We start from the raw sequence: 15,286 nt of genomic DNA on the forward strand, positions 1-15,286 counted from the left end.
CACACCTGACTTACTAGCGTGCAGAAACAGGCAACACACCTGTGTCACTAGCACGCAGAAACAGGCAACACACCTGACTTACTAGCGTGCAGAAACAGGCAACACACCTGTGTCACTAGCGTGCATAAACAGGCAACACACCTGTGTCACTAGCACGAGAAACAGGCAACACACCTGTGTCACTAGCGTACAGAAACAGGCAACACACCTGTGTCACTAGCGCGCAGAAACAGGCAACACACCTGTGTCACTAGCGCGCAGAAACAGGCAACACACCTGTCTCACTAGCACGCAGAAACAGGCAACACACCTGTGTCACTAGCGCGCAGAAACAGGCAACACACCTGTGTCACTAGCGCGCAGAAACAGGCAACACATCTGTCTTACTAGCGCGCAGAAACACGCAACACACCTGTCTTACTAGCATGCAGAAACACGCAACACACCTGTCTTACTAGCGTGCAGAAACACGCAACACACCTGTCTTACTAGCGTGCAGAAACACGCAACACACCTGTCTTACTAGCGTGCAGAAACACGCAACACACCTGTCTTACTAGAGTGCAGAAACACGCAACACACCTGTCTTACTAGCGCGCAGAAACACGCAACACACCTGTCTTACTAGCGCGCAGAAACACGCAACACACCTGTCTTACTAGCGTGCAGAAAGACGCAACACACCTGTCTTACTAGCGTGCAGAAAGACGCAACACACCTATCTTACTAGCGTGCAGAAAGACGCAACACACCTGTCTTACTAGCGTGCAGAAAGACGCAACACACCTGTCTTACTAGCGTGCAGAAAGACGCAACACACCTGTCTTACTAGCGTGCAGAAAGACGCAACACACCTGTCTTACTAGCGTGCAGAAAGACGCAACACACCTGTCTTACTAGTGTGCAGAAACACGCAACACACCTGTCTTACTAGCGTGCAGAAACACGCAACACACCTGTATCAGGACTGGAACACTTACAGGGTTGTAAACAAAGTATTATGTAGAAAATGTCATAGGAATCATTTTGCCTTTTGTGCAATAATATTACAAACCTTAAACTCCCCAAAATTGAGCAGTCCAGGCACTTGAAATGATCCCCAGCTTGAAAAGAGAATCCCGGATCGGAAGAAATTCAGTGTAAACGTGGCAGACATGGAACAGAAGAGCTGACAGGGATGGCAGATTAGCAAATGGGAACGGGTGACGTGCTATCCTAACACAGAGCCTTACATGCCGGATATCAGACCATGCAGCAGGTGTGAGGCAGGTGCCGGGGATCAGGCTGTGCAGCGGGTGTGACGCAGATGACGGGGATCAGACCATGCAGCAGGTGTGACGCAGATGACGGGATCAGGCCATGCAGCAGGTGTGACGCAGATGTCGGGATCAGGCCATGCAGCAGGTGTGACGCAGGTGCCTGGATCAGACCATGCAGCAGGTGTGGCGCAGATGCCGGGGATCAGGCCATGCAGCAGGTGTGACGCAGATGCTGGGGATCAAACCATGCAGCAGGTGTGACGCAGATGCCTGGATCAGGCCATGCAGCAGGTGTGACACAGATGCCGGGATCAGACCATGCAGCAGGTGTGACGCAGATGCCGGGGATCAGGCCATGCAGCAGGTGTGGCGCAGATGCCTGGATCAGACCATGCAGCAGGTGTGGCGCAGATGCCGGGGATCAGGCCATGCAGCAGGTGTGACGCAGATGCCGGGGATCAATCCATGCAGCAGGTGTGGCGCAGATGCCGGGGATCAGGCCATGCAGCAGGTGTGACGCAGATGCCGGGGATCAGGCCATGCAGCAGGTGTGACGCAGATGCCGGGGATCAGGCCATGCAGCAGGTGTGACGCAGATGCCGGGATCAGACCATGCAGCAGGTGTGACGCAGATGCCGGGGATCAGACCATGCAGCAGGTGTGACACAGATGCCGGGATCAGACCATGCAGCAGGTGTGACGCAGATGCCGGGGATCAGGCCATGCAGCAGGTGTGACGCAGATGCCGGGGATCAGGCCATGCAGCAGGTGTGACGCAGATGCCGGGGATCAAACCATGCAGCAGGTGTGACGCAGATGCCTGGATCAGGCCATGCAGCAGGTGTGACGCAGATGCCGGGGATCAGACCATGCAGCAGGTGTGACGCAGATGCCGGGGATCAGACCATGCAGCAGGCGTGACGCAGATGCCGGGGATCAGGCCATGCAGCAGGTGTGACGCAGATGCCGGGGATCAGGCCATGCAGCGGGTGTGACGCAGATGCCGGGGATCAGACCATGCAGCAGGCGTGACGCAGATGCCGGGGATCAGGCCATGCAGCAGGTGTGACGCAGATGCCGGGGATCAGGCCATGCAGCGGGTGTGACGCAGATGCCGGGGATCAGGCCATGCAGCAGGTGTGACGCAGATGCCGGGGATCAGACCATGCAGCAGGTGTGACGCAGATGCCGGGGATCAGACCATGCAGCAGGTATGACGCAGATGACAGGATCAGACCATGCAGCAGGTGTGACGCAGATGCCGGGATCAGACCATGCAGCAGGTGTGACGCAGGTGCCTGGATCAGGCCATGCAGCAGGTGTGACGCAGATGCCGGGGATCAGGTCATGCAGCAGGTGTGACGCAGGTGCCGGGATCAGACCATGCAGCAGGTGTGAGGCAGGTGCCGGGATCAGACCATGCAGCAGGTGTGAGGCAGATGCCGGGGATCAGACCATGCAGCAGGTGTGACGCAGATGACGGGATCAGACCATGCAGCAGGTGTGACGCAGATGCCGGGGATCAGACCATGCAGCAGGTGTGACGCAGGTGCCTGGATCAGACCATGCAGCAGGTGTGACGCAGATGACGGGATCAGACCATGCAGCAGGTGTGACGCAGATGTCGGGATCAGACCATGCAGCAGGTGTGACGCAGGTGGCGGGAACAGGCCATGCAGCAGGTGTGACGCAGGTGGCGGGAACAGGCCATGCAGCAGGTGTGACGCAGGTGGCGGGAACAGGCCATGCAGCAGGTGTGACGCAGGTGGCGGGAACAGGCCATGCACCAGAAGCAAGATTCCATGTGGTCGGGTAAATTGCGGAGCTTACAGACATTATCCTGTTACAACTGGAGTAATTGCCATAAAGCATAATATCCTCCTCACCACTTTCCATGTAAGCCCCTGATTCCAAAAAGACGATCCTTCTTCTAAACTGAAGAGTGTACCCCCAATAGGAGCCCCGAAAGCAGCAGCTACTCCGGCAGCCGCTCCCGCAGACACAAAGTCCCTCTTGTCCCTAAGAATGGAGCCAATAGACAGCGAGTTAAAGCTTTGTATCTAGCACAAAAGCATTCTATGCAGCCAGAGAGGAAGAGCAGGAAAGCTGTGTACTGTATCTAGCTAGGAAACAGCCTATGTAGCCAGAGAGAAAGTGCAGGAAAGCTGTGTACTGTATCTAGCACGGAAAGAGCCTATGTAGCCAGAGAGGAAGTGCAGGAAAGCTGTGTACTGTATCTAGCTAGGAAACAGCCTATACAGCAAGAGAGGAAGTGCAGGAATGCTGTGTACTGTATCTAGCACGGAAACAGCCTATGTAGCCAGAGAGGAAGTGCAGGAATGCTGTGTACTGTATCTAGCACGGAAACAGCCTATGTAGTCAGAGAGGAAGAGCAGGAAAGCTGTGTACTGTATCTAGCAAGGAAACAGCCTATATAGCCAGTGAGGAAGTGCAGGAAAGCTGTGTACTGTATGTAGCACGGAAGCAGCCAGAGGGGAAGTGCAGAAAAGCTGTTTACTGTATCTAGCATGGAAACAGCCTATGTAGCCAGAGAAAGTGCAGGAAAGCTGTGTACTGTATCTAGCTAGGAAACAGCCGATGCAGTCAGAGAGGAAGTGCAGGAAAGCTGTGCACTGTATCTAGCAAGGAAACAGCCTATGTAGCCAGAGAGGAAGTGCAGGAAAGCTGTGCACTGTATCTAGCACGGAAGCATTCTATGCAGCCAGAGAGGAAGTGCAGGAAAGCTGTGTACTGTATCTAGCTAGGAAACAGCCTATGCAGCCAGTGAGAAATTGCTGGAAAGCTGTGTACTGTATCTAGCACGGAAACAGCCTATGTAGCCAGAGAGGAAGTGCAGGAAAGCTTTGTACTGTATCTAGCACGGAAACAGCCTATGTAGCCAGTGAGGAAGTGCAGGAAAGCTGTGCACTGTATCTAGTACGGAAGCAGCCTATGTAGTCAGAGAGGAAGTGAAGGAAAGCTGTGTACTGTATCTAGCAAGGAAACAGCCTATGTAGCCAGAGAGGAAGTGCAGGAAAGCTGTGTACTGTATCTAGCACGGAAGCATTCTATACAGCCAGAGAGGAAGTGCAGGAAAGCTGTGTACTGTATCTAGCTATGAAAAAGCCTATGCAGCCAGTGAGAAAGTGCTGGAAAGCTGTGTACTGTATCTAGCACGGAAACAGCCTATGTAGCCAGTGAGAAAGTGCTGGAAAGCTGTGTACTGTATCTAGCAAGGAAACAGCCTATGTAGCAAGAGAGGAAGTGCAGGAAAGCTGTGTACTGTATCTAGCACGGAAGCATTCTATGCAGCCAGAGAGGAAGTGCAGGAAAGCTGTGTACTGTATCTAGCACGGAAGCATTCTATACAGCCAGAGAGGAAGTGCAGGAAAGCAGTGTACTGTATCTAGCTAGGAAACAGCCTATGCAGCCAGTGAGAAAGTGCTGGAAAGCTGTGTACTGAATCTAGCACATAAACAGCCTATGTAGCCAGAGAGGAAGTGCAGGAAAGCTGTTTACTGTATCTAGCATGGAAACAGCCTATGTAGCCAGAGAGGAAGTGCAGGAAAGCTGTGTACTGTATCTAGCTGGGAAACAGCCGATGCAGCCAGAGAGGAAGTGCAGGAAAGCTGTGCACTGTATCTAGAATGGAAGCAGCCTATGTAGCAAGAGAGGAAGTGCAGGAAAGCTGTGTACTGTATCTAGCAAGGAAACAGCCTATGTAGCCAGAGAGGAAGTGCAGGAAAGCTGTGTACTGTATCTAGCACGGAAGCATTCTATGCAGGCAGAGAGGAGGTGCAGGAAAGCTGTGTACTGTATCTAGCTATGAAACAGCCTATGCAGCCAGTGAGAAAGTGCTGGAAAGCTGTGTACTGTATCTAGCACGGAAACAGCCTATGTAGCCAGTGAGGAAGTGCAGGAAAGCTTTGTACTGTATCTAGCTAGGAAACAGCCTATGTAGCCAGAGAGGATGTGCAGGAAAGCTGTGTATTGTATCTAGCTAGGAAACAGCCTATGTAGTCAGAGAAGAAGTGCAGGAAAGCTTTGTACTGTATCTAGCATGGAAGCATTCTATGCAGCCAGAGAGGAAGTGCAGAAAAGCTTTGTACTGTATCTAGCACGGAAACAGCGTATGTAGCCAGAGAGGAAGTGCAGGAAAGCTGTGTACTGTATCTAGCTAGGAAACAGCCTATGTAGCCAGAGAGGTAGTGCAGGAAAGCTTTGCACTGTATCTAGCACGGAAACAGCCTATGTAGCGAGAGAGGAAATGCAGGAAAGCTGTGTACTGTGTCTAGCATGGAAACAGCGTATGTAGCCAGAGAGAAAGTGCAGGAAAGCTGTGTACTGTATCTAGCTAGGAAACAGCCTATGTAGACAGAGAGGAAATGCAGGAATGCTGTGTACTGTATCTAGCACAGAAACATTCTATGCAGCCAGAGAGGAAGTACAGGAAAGCTGTGTAAAGTATCTAGCTAGGAAACAGCCTATGCAGCCAGAGAGGAAGTGCAGGAAAGCTGTGTACTGTATCCAGCACGGAAGCAGCCTATGTAGCCAGAGAGGAAGTGCAGGAAAGCTGTGTACTGTATCTAGCAAGGAAACAGCCTATATAGCCAGTGAGGAAGTGCAGGAAAGCTGTGTACTGTATCAAGCACGGAAGCAGCCAGAGAGGAAGTGCAGGAAAGCTTTGTACTGTATCTAGCTAGGAAACAGCCTATGTAGCCAAAGAGGAAGTGCAGAAAAGCTGTGAACTGTATCTAGCACGGAAGCATTCTATGCAGCCAGAGAGGAAGTGCAGGAAAGCGGTGTACTGTATCTAGCATGGAAGTATTCTATGCAGCAAGAGAGGAAGTGCAGGAAAGCTGTGTACTGTATCTAGCACGGAAGCAGCCTATGCAGCCAGAGAGGAAGTGCAGGAATGCTGTGTACTGTATCTAGCTAGGAAACAGCCTAGAAGTGCAGGAAAGCTGTGTACTGTATCAAGCACGGAAGCAGCCAGAGAGGAAGTGCAGGAAAGCTTTGTACTGTATCTAGCTAGGAAACAGCCTATGTAGTCAGAGAGGAAGTGCAGAAAAGCTGAGTACTGTATCTAGCACGGAAGCAGCCGATGCAGCCAGAGGGGAAGTGCAGGAAAGCTGTGTACTGTATCTAGCACAGAAGCATTCTATGCAGCCAGAGAGGAAGTGCAGAAAAGCTGTGTACTGTATCTAGCACGGAAACAGCCTATGTAGCCAGAGAGGAAGTGCAGGAAAGCTGTTTACTGTATCTAGCATGGACACAGCCTATGTTGCCAGAGAGGAAGTGCAGGAAAGCTGTGCACTGTATCTAGCACGGAAGCAGCCTATGTAGTCAGAGAGGAAGTGCAGGAAAGCTGTGTACTGTATCTAGCAAGGAAACAGCCTATGTAGCCAGCGAGGAAGTGCAGGAAAGCTGTGTACTGTATCTAACACGGAAGCATTCTATGCAGCCAGAGAGGAAGTGCAGGAAAGCTGTGTACTGTATCTAGCACGGAAGCATTCTATGCAGCCAGAGAGGAAGTGCAGGAAAGCTGTGTACTGTATCAAGCTAGGAAACAGCCTATGTAGCCAGAGAGGAAGTGCAGGAAAGCTGTGTACAGTATCTAGCAAGGAAACAGCCTATGTAGCCAGAGAGGAAGTGCAGGAAAGCTGTGTACTGTATCTAGCAAGGAAACAGCCTATGTAGCCAGAGAGGAAGTGCAGGAAAGCTGTGTACTGTATCTAGCACGGAAGCATTCTATGCAGCCAGAGAGGAAGTGCAGGAAAGCTGTGTACTGTATCTAGCTAGGAAACAGCCTATGCACCCAGTGAGAAAGTGCTGGAAAGCTGTGTACTGTATCTAGCACGGAAACAGCCTATGTAGCCAGTGAGGAAGTGCAGGAAAGCTGTGTACTGTATCTAGCACGGAAGCAACCTATGCAGCCAGAGAGGAAGTGCAGGAAAGCTGTGTACTGAATCTAGCACGGAAACAGCCTATGTAGCCAGAGAGGAAGTGCAGGAAAGCTGTGTACTGTATCTAGCATGGAAACAGCCTATGTAACCAGAGAGGAAGTGCAGGAAAGCTGTGTACTGTATCTAGCACGGAAATAGCCTATGTAGCCAGAGAGGAAGTGCAGGAAAGCTGTGTACTGTATCTAGCAATGAAACAGCCTATGCAGCCAGTGAGAAAGTGCTGGAAAGCTGTGTACTGTATCTAGCACGGAAACAGCCTATGTAGCCAGAGAGGAAGCGCAGGAAAGCTTTTGTACTGTATATAGCACGGAAACAGCCTATGTAGCCAGTGAGGAAGTGCAGGAAAGCTGTGTACTGTATCTAGCTAGGAAACAGCCTATGCAGCCAGTTAGAAAGTGCTGGAAAGCTGTGTACTGTATCTAGCACGGAAACAGCCTATGTAGCCAGAGAGGAAGTGCAGGAAAGCTGTGTACTGTATCGAGCTAGGAAACAGCCTATGTAGCCAGAGAGGATGTGCAGGAAAGCTGTGTACTGTATCTAGCTAGGAAACAGCCTATGTAGCCAGAGAGGTAGTGCAGGAAAGCTTTGAACTGTATCTAGCACGGAAACAGCCTATGTAGCGAGAGAGGAAATGCAGGAAAGCTGTGTACTGTATCTAGCATGGAAACAGCCTATGTAGCCAGAGAGAAAGTGCAGGAAAGCTGTGTACTGTATCTAGCTAGGAAACAGCCTATGTAGCCAGAGAGTAAGTGCAGGAAAGCTGTGTACTGTATCTAGCTAGGAAACAGCCTATGTAGCCAGAGAGGATGTGCAGGAAAGCTGTGTACTGTATCTAGTTAGGAAACAGCCTATGTAGCCAGAGAGGAAGTACAGGAAAGCTGTGTACTGTATCTAGTTAGGAAACAGCCTATGTAGCCAGAGAGGAAATGCAGGAAAGCTGTGAACTGTATCTAGCTAGGAAACAGCCTATGTAGCCAGAGAGGATGTGCAGGAAAGCTGTGTACTGTATCTAGCAAGGAAACAGCCTATATAGCCAGTGAGGAAGTGCAGGAAAGCTGTGTACTGTATCAAGCACGGAAGCAGGCAGAGAGGAAGTGCAGGAAAGCTTTGTACTGTATCTAGCTAGGAAACAGCCTATGTAGCCAGAGAGGAAATGCAGAAAAGCTGTGAACTGTATCTAGCACGGAAGCATTCTATGCAGCCAGAGAGGAAGTGCAGGAAAGCTGTGCACTGTATCTAGCATGGAAGCATTCTATGCAGCCAGAGAGGTAGTGCAGGAAAGCTGTGTACTGTATCTAGCACAGAAGCATTCTATGCAGCCAGAGGGGAAGTACAGGAAAGCTTTTTACTGTATCTAGCTAGGAAACAGCCTATGCAGCCAGAGAGGAAGTGCAGGAAAGCTGTGTACTGTATCTAGCTAGGAAACAGCCTATGTAGCCAGAGAGGAAGTGCAGGAAAGCCATGTACTGTATCTAGCACGGAAGCAGCCTATGTAGCCAGAGAGGAAGTGCAGGAATGCTGTGTACTGTATCTAGCATGGAAACAGCCTATGTAGTCAGAGAGGAAGAGCAGGAAAGCTGTGTACTGTATCTAGCAAGGATACAGCCTATATAGCCGTGAGAAAGTGCAGGAAAGCTGTGTACTGTATCAAGCATGGAAGCAGCCAGAGAGGAAGAGCAGGAAAGCTTTTTACTGTATCTAGCTAGGAAACAGCCTATGCAGCCAGAGAGGAAGTGCAGGAAAGCTGTGTACTGTATCTAGCATGGAAACAGCCTATGTAGCCAGAGAGGAAGTGCAGGAAAGCTGTGTACTGTATCTAGCTAGGAAACAGCCGATGCAGCCAGAGAGGAAGTGCAGGAAAGCTGTGCACTATATCTAGTACGGAAGCAGCCTATGTAGTTAGAGAGGAAGTGCAGGAAAGCAGTGTACTGTATCTAGCAAGGAAAAAGCCTATGTAGCCAGAGAGGAAGTGAAGGAAAGCTGTGTACTGTATCTAGCACGGAAGCATTCTATGCAGCCAGAGAGGAAGTGCAGGAAAGCTGTGTACTGTATCTAGCTATGAAACAGCCTATGCAGCCAGTGAGAAAGTGCTGGAAAGCTGTGTACTGTATCTAGCACGGAAACAGCCTTTGTAGCCAGAGAGGAAGTGCAGGAAAGCTTTTGTACTGTATCTAGCACGGAAACAGCCTATGTAGCCAGTGAGGAAGTGCAGGAAAGCTGTGTACTGTATCTAGCTAGGAAACAGCCTATGCAGCCAGTGAGAAAGTGCTGGAAAGCTGTGTACTGTATCTAGCACGGAAACAGCCTATGTAGCCAGAGAGGAAGTGCAGGAAAGCTGTGTACTGTATCTAGCACGGAAACAGCCTATGCAGCCAGAGAGGATGTGCAGGAAAGGTTTGTACTGTATCTAGCTAGGAAACAGCCTATGTAGCCAGAGAGGAAATGCAGGAAAGCTGTGTACTGTATCTAGCAAGGAAACAGCCTATGTAGTCAGAGAGGAAGAGCAGGAAAGCTGTGTACTGTATCTAGCAAGGAAATAGCCTATATAGCCAGTGAGGAAGTGCAGGAAAGCTGTGTACTGTATCTAGCACGGAAGCAGCCAGAAAGGAAGTGCAGGAAAGCTTTGTACTGTATCTAGCACGGAAACAGCCTATGTAGCCAGAGAGGAAGCACAGGAAAGCTGTGTACTGAATATAGTATGGAAGCATTCTATGCAGCCAGAGAGAAAGTGCTGGAAAGCTGTCTACTGTATCTGGCTAGGAAACAGCCTATGTAGCCAGAGAGGAAGTACAGGAAAGCTGTGTACTGTATCTAGTTAGGAAAAAGCCTATGTAGCCAGAGAGGAAGTGCAGGAAAGATGTGTACTGAATCTAGCACGGAAACAGCCTATGTAGCCAGAGAGGAAGTGCAGGAAAGCTGTGTACTGTATCTAGCTAGGAAACAGCCGATGCAGCCAGAGAGGAAGTGCAGGAAAGCTGTGTACTGTATCTAGCTAGGAAACAGCCTATGCAGCCAGTTAGAAAGTGCTGGAAAGCTGTGTACTGTATCTAGCACGGAAACAGCCTATGTAGCCAGAGAGGAAGTGCAGGAAAGCTGTGTACTGTATCGAGCTAGGAAACAGTCTATGTAGCCAGTGAGGAAGAGCAGGAAAGCTTTGTACTATATCTAGCTAGGAAACAGCCTATGTAGCCAGAGAGGAAGTGCAGGAAAGCTGTGTACTGTATCTAGCTAGGAAACAGCCTATGTAGCCAGAGAGGATGTGCAGGAAAGCTGTGTACTGTATCTAGCTAGGAAACAGCCTATGTAGCCAGAGAGGTAGTGCAGGAAAGCTTTGTACTGTATCTAGCACGGAAACAGCCTATGTAGCGAGAGAGGAAATGCAGGAAAGCTGTGTACTGTATCTAGCATGGAAACAGCCTATGTAGCCAGAGAGAAAGTGCAGGAAAGCTGTGTACTGTATCTAGCTAGGAAACAGCCTATGTAGCCAGAGAGTAAGTGCAGGAAAGCTGTGTACTGTATCTAGCTAGGAAACAGCCTATGTAGCCAGAGAGGATGTGCAGGAAAGCTGTGTACTGTATCTAGTTAGGAAACAGCCTATGTAGCCAGAGAGGAAGTACAGGAAAGCTGTGTACTGTATCTAGTTAGGAAACAGCCTATGTAGCCAGAGAGGAAATGCAGGAAAGCTGTGAACTGTATCTAGCTAGGAAACAGCCTATGTAGCCAGAGAGGATGTGCAGGAAAGCTGTGTACTGTATCTAGCAAGGAAACAGCCTATGTAGCCAGTGAGGAAGTGCAGGAAAGCTGTGTACTGTATCAAGCACGGAAGCAGGCAGAGAGGAAGTGCAGGAAAGCTTTGTACTGTATCTAGCTAGGAAACAGCCTATGTAGCCAGAGAGGAAGTGCAGAAAAGCTGTGAACTGTATCTAGCACGGAAGCATTCTATGCAGCCAGAGAGGAAGTGCAGGAAAGCTGTGCACTGTATCTAGCATGGAAGCATTCTATGCAGCCAGAGAGGTAGTGCAGGAAAGCTGTGTACTGTATCTAGCACAGAAGCATTCTATGCAGCCAGAGGGGAAGTACAGGAAAGCTTTTTACTGTATCTAGCTAGGAAACAGCCTATGTAGCCAGAGAGGAAGTGCAGGAAAGCCGTGTACTGTATCTAGCACGGAAGCAGCCTATGTAGCCAGAGAGGAAGTGCAGGAATGCTGTGTACTGTATCTAGCATGGAAACAGCCTATGTAGTCAGAGAGGAAGAGCAGGAAAGCTGTGTACTGTATCTAGCAAGGAAACAGCCTATATAGCCGTGAGAAAGTGCAGGAAAGCTGTGTACTGTATCAAGCATGGAAGCAGCCAGAGAGGAAGAGCAGGAAAGCTTTGTACTGTATCTAGCTAGGAAACAGCCTATGTAGCCAGAGAGGAAGTGCAGGAAAGCTGCGTACTGTATCTAGCACGGAAGCATTCTATGCAGCCAGAGAGGAAGTGCAGGAAAGCTGTGTACTGTATATAGCACAGAAGCATTCGATGTAGCCAGAGAGGAAGTGTAGAAAAGCTGTGTACTGTATCTAGCACGGAAGCATTCTATGCAGCCAGAGAGGAAGTGCAGGAAAGCTGTGTACTGCATCTAGCACGGAAACAGCCTATGTAGCCAGAGAGGAAGTGCAGGAAAGCTGTGTACTGTATCTAGCACGGAAGCATTCTATGCAGCCAGAGAGGAAGTGCAGGAAAGCTGTGTACTGCATCTAGCACGGAAACAGCCTATGTAGCCAGAGCGGAAGTGCAGGAAAGCTGTGTACTGTATCTAGCTAGGAAACAGCCTATGCAGCCAGTGAGAAAGTGCTGGAAAGCTGTGTACTGTATCTAGCACGGAAACAGCCTATGTAGCCAGAGAGAAAGTGCAGGAAAGCTTTGTACTGTATCTAGCACGGAAACAGCCTATGTAGCCAGTGAGGAAGTGCAGGAAAGCTGTGTACTGTATCTAGCACGGAAGCAACCTATGCAGCCAGAGAGGAAGTGCAGGAAAGCTGTGAACTGAATATAGCACGGAAACAGCGTATGTAGCCAGAGAGGAAGTGCAGGAAAGCTATTTACTGTATCTAGCATGGAAACAGCCTATGTAGCCAGAGAGGAAGTGCAGGAAAGCTGTGTACTGTATCTAGCTAGGAAACAGCCGATGCAGCCAGAGAGGAAGTGCAGGAAAGCTGTGCACTGTATCTAGTACGGAAGCAGCCTATGTAGTTAGAGAGGAAGTGCAGGAAAGCAGTGTACTGTATCTAGCAAGGAAACAGCCTATGTAGCCAGAGAGGAAGTGAAGGAAAGCTGTGTACTGTATCTAGCACGGAAGCATTCTATGCAGCCAGAGAGGAAGTGCAGGAAAGCTGTGTACTGTATCTAGGTATGAAACAGCCTATGCAGCCAGTGAGAAAGTGCTGGAAAGCTGTGTACTGTATCTAGCACGGAAACAGCCTTTGTAGCCAGAGAGGAAGTGCAGGAAAGCTTTTGTACTGTATCTAGCACGGAAACAGCCTATGTAGCCAGTGAGGAAGTGCAGGAAAGCTGTGTACTGTATCTAGCTAGGAAACAGCCTATGCAGCCAGTGAGAAAGTGCTGGAAAGCTGTGTACTGTATCTAGCACGGAAACAGCCTATGTAGCCAGAGAGGAAATGCAGGAAAGCTGTGTACTGTATCTAGCAAGGAAACAGCCTATGTAGTCAGAGAGGAAGAGCAGGAAAGCTGTGTACTGTATCTAGCAAGGAAACAGCCTATATAGCCAGTGAGGAAGTGCAGGAAAGCTGTGTACTGTATCTAGCACGGAAGCAGCCAGAGAGGAAGTGCAGGAAAGCTTTGTACTGTATCTAGCACGGAAACAGCCTATGTAGCCAGAGAGGAAGCACAGGAAAGCTGTGTACTGAATATAGTATGGAAGCATTCTATGCAGCCAGAGAGAAAGTGCTGGAAAGCTGTCTACTGTATCTGGCTAGGAAACAGCCTATGTAGCCAGAGAGTAAGTACAGGAAAGCTGTGTACTGTATCTAGTTAGGAAAAAGCCTATGTAGCCAGAGAGGAAGTGCAGGAAAGATGTGTACTGAATCTAGCACGGAAACAGCCTATGTAGCCAGAGAGGAAGTGCAGGAAAGCTGTGTACTGTATCTAGCTAGGAAACAGCCGATGCAGCCAGAGAGGAAGTGCAGGAAAGCTGTGCACTGTATCTAGCACGGAAGCAGCCTATGTAGTCAGAGAGGAAGTGCAGGAAAGCTGTGTACTGTATCTAGCACGGAAGCATCCTATGCAGCCAGAGAGGAAGTACAGGAAAGCTGTGTACTGTATCTAGCACGGAAGCATTCTATGCAGCCAGAGAGGAAGGGCAGGAAAGCTGTGTACTGTATCTAGCTAGGAAACAGCCTATGCAGCCAGTGAGAAAGTGCTGGAAAGCTGTGAACTGTATCTAGCACGGAAACAGCCTATGTAGCCAGAGAGGAAGTGCTGGAAAGCTTTGTACTGTATCTAGCACGGAAACAGCCTATGTAGCCAGTGAGGAAGTGCAGGAAAGCTGTGTACTGTATCTAGCTAGGAAACAGCATATGCAGCCAGTGAGAAAGTGCTGGAAAGCTGTGTACTGTATCTAGCTAGGAAACAGCCTATGTAGCCAGAGAGGATGTGCAGGAAAGCTGTGTACTGTATCGAGCTAGGAAACAGCCTATGTAGCCAGAGAGGAAATGCAGAAAAGCTTTGTACTGTATCTAGCATGGAAACAGCGTATGTAGCCAGAAAGGAAGTGCAGGAAAGCTGTGTACTGTATCTAGCTAGGAAACAGCCTATGTAGCCAGTGAGGAAGAGCAGGAAAGCTTTGTACTGTATCTAGCTAGGAAACAGCCTATGTAGCCAAGAGGAAGTGCAGGAAAGCTGTGTACTGTATCTAGCTAGGAAACAGCCTATGTAGCCAGAGAGGTAGGGCAGGAAAGCTTTGTACTGTATCTAGCATGGAAACAGCCTATGTAGCCAGAGAGGAAGTGCAGGAAAGCTGTGTACTGTATCTAGCTAGGAAACAGCCTATGTAGCCAGAGAGGAAGTGCTAAAAAGCTTTGTACTGTATCTAGCACGGAAACAGCGTATGTAGCCAGAGAGGAAGTGCTAGGAAAGCTGTGTACTGTGTCTAGCTAGGAAACAGCCTATGTAGCCAGTGAGGAAGAGTAGGAAATCTTTGTACTGTATCTAGCTAGGAAACAGCCTATGTAGCCAGAGAGGATATGCAGTTAAGCTGTGTACTGTATCTAGCACGGAAACAGCCTATGTAGCCAGAGAAGAAGTGCAGGAAAGCTGTGTACGGCATCTAGCACGGAAGCATTCTATGCAGCCAGAGAGGAAGTGCAGAAAAGCTGTGTACTGTATCTAGCACGGAAGCAACCAATGCAGCCAGAGAGGAAGTGCAGGAAAGCTGTGTACTGCATCTAGCACGGAAATAGCTTATGTTGCCAGAGAGGAAGTGCAGGAAAGCTGTTTACTGTATCTAGCATGGAAACAGCCTATGTAGCCAGAGCGGAAGTGCAGGAAAGCTGTGTACTGTATCTAGCTAGGAAACAGCCGATGCAGCCAGAGAGGGAGTGCAGGAAAGCTGTGTACTGTATCTAGCAAGGAAACAGCCTATGTAGCCAGAGAGGAAGTGCAGGAAAGCTGTGTACTGTATCTAGCACGGAAGCATTCTATGCAGCCAGAGAGGAAGTGCAGGAAAGCTGTGTACTGTATCTAGCTAGGAAACAGCCTATGTAGCCAGAGAGAAAGTGCAGGAAAGCTTTGTACTGTATCTAGCACGGAAGCAACCTATGCAGCCAGAGAGGAAGTGCAGGAAAGCTGTGAACTGTATCTAGCATGGAAACAGCCTATGTAGCCAGAGAGGAAGTGCAGGAAAGCTGTGTACTGTATCTAGCTAGGAAACAGCCGATGCAGCCAGAGAGGAAGTGCAGGAAAGCTGTGCACTGTATCTAGTACGGAAGCAGCCTATGTAGTTAGAGAGGAAGTGCAGGAAAGCTGTGTACTGTATCTAGCAAGGAAACAGCCTATGTAGCC

General features: G+C 49.4%; 1 protein-coding gene across 1 annotated transcript in view; it reads right to left on the reverse strand.

Annotated features, from left to right (window-relative positions):
- CLCN6 (Cl-/H+ antiporter 6) overlaps nucleotides 1-15,286 on the reverse strand; it is a 117,050-nt gene that overhangs the window by 33,400 nt on the left and 68,364 nt on the right. The window contains exons 10-11 of the mRNA XM_088456258.1: nucleotides 3,146-3,278; nucleotides 1,055-1,168 (exon numbers count right to left, since the gene is read on the reverse strand). Of these exons, the coding sequence (XP_088312384.1) occupies nucleotides 1,055-1,168; nucleotides 3,146-3,278 (247 nt within the window). The remainder of the gene's footprint in view (nucleotides 1-1,054; nucleotides 1,169-3,145; nucleotides 3,279-15,286) is intronic.

This window comes from Taudactylus pleione, unplaced genomic scaffold, assembly GCF_031769625.1.
Source record: "Taudactylus pleione unplaced genomic scaffold, aTauple2 ptg000693l, whole genome shotgun sequence".
Classification (NCBI taxonomy): Eukaryota; Metazoa; Chordata; class Amphibia; order Anura; family Myobatrachidae; genus Taudactylus; species Taudactylus pleione.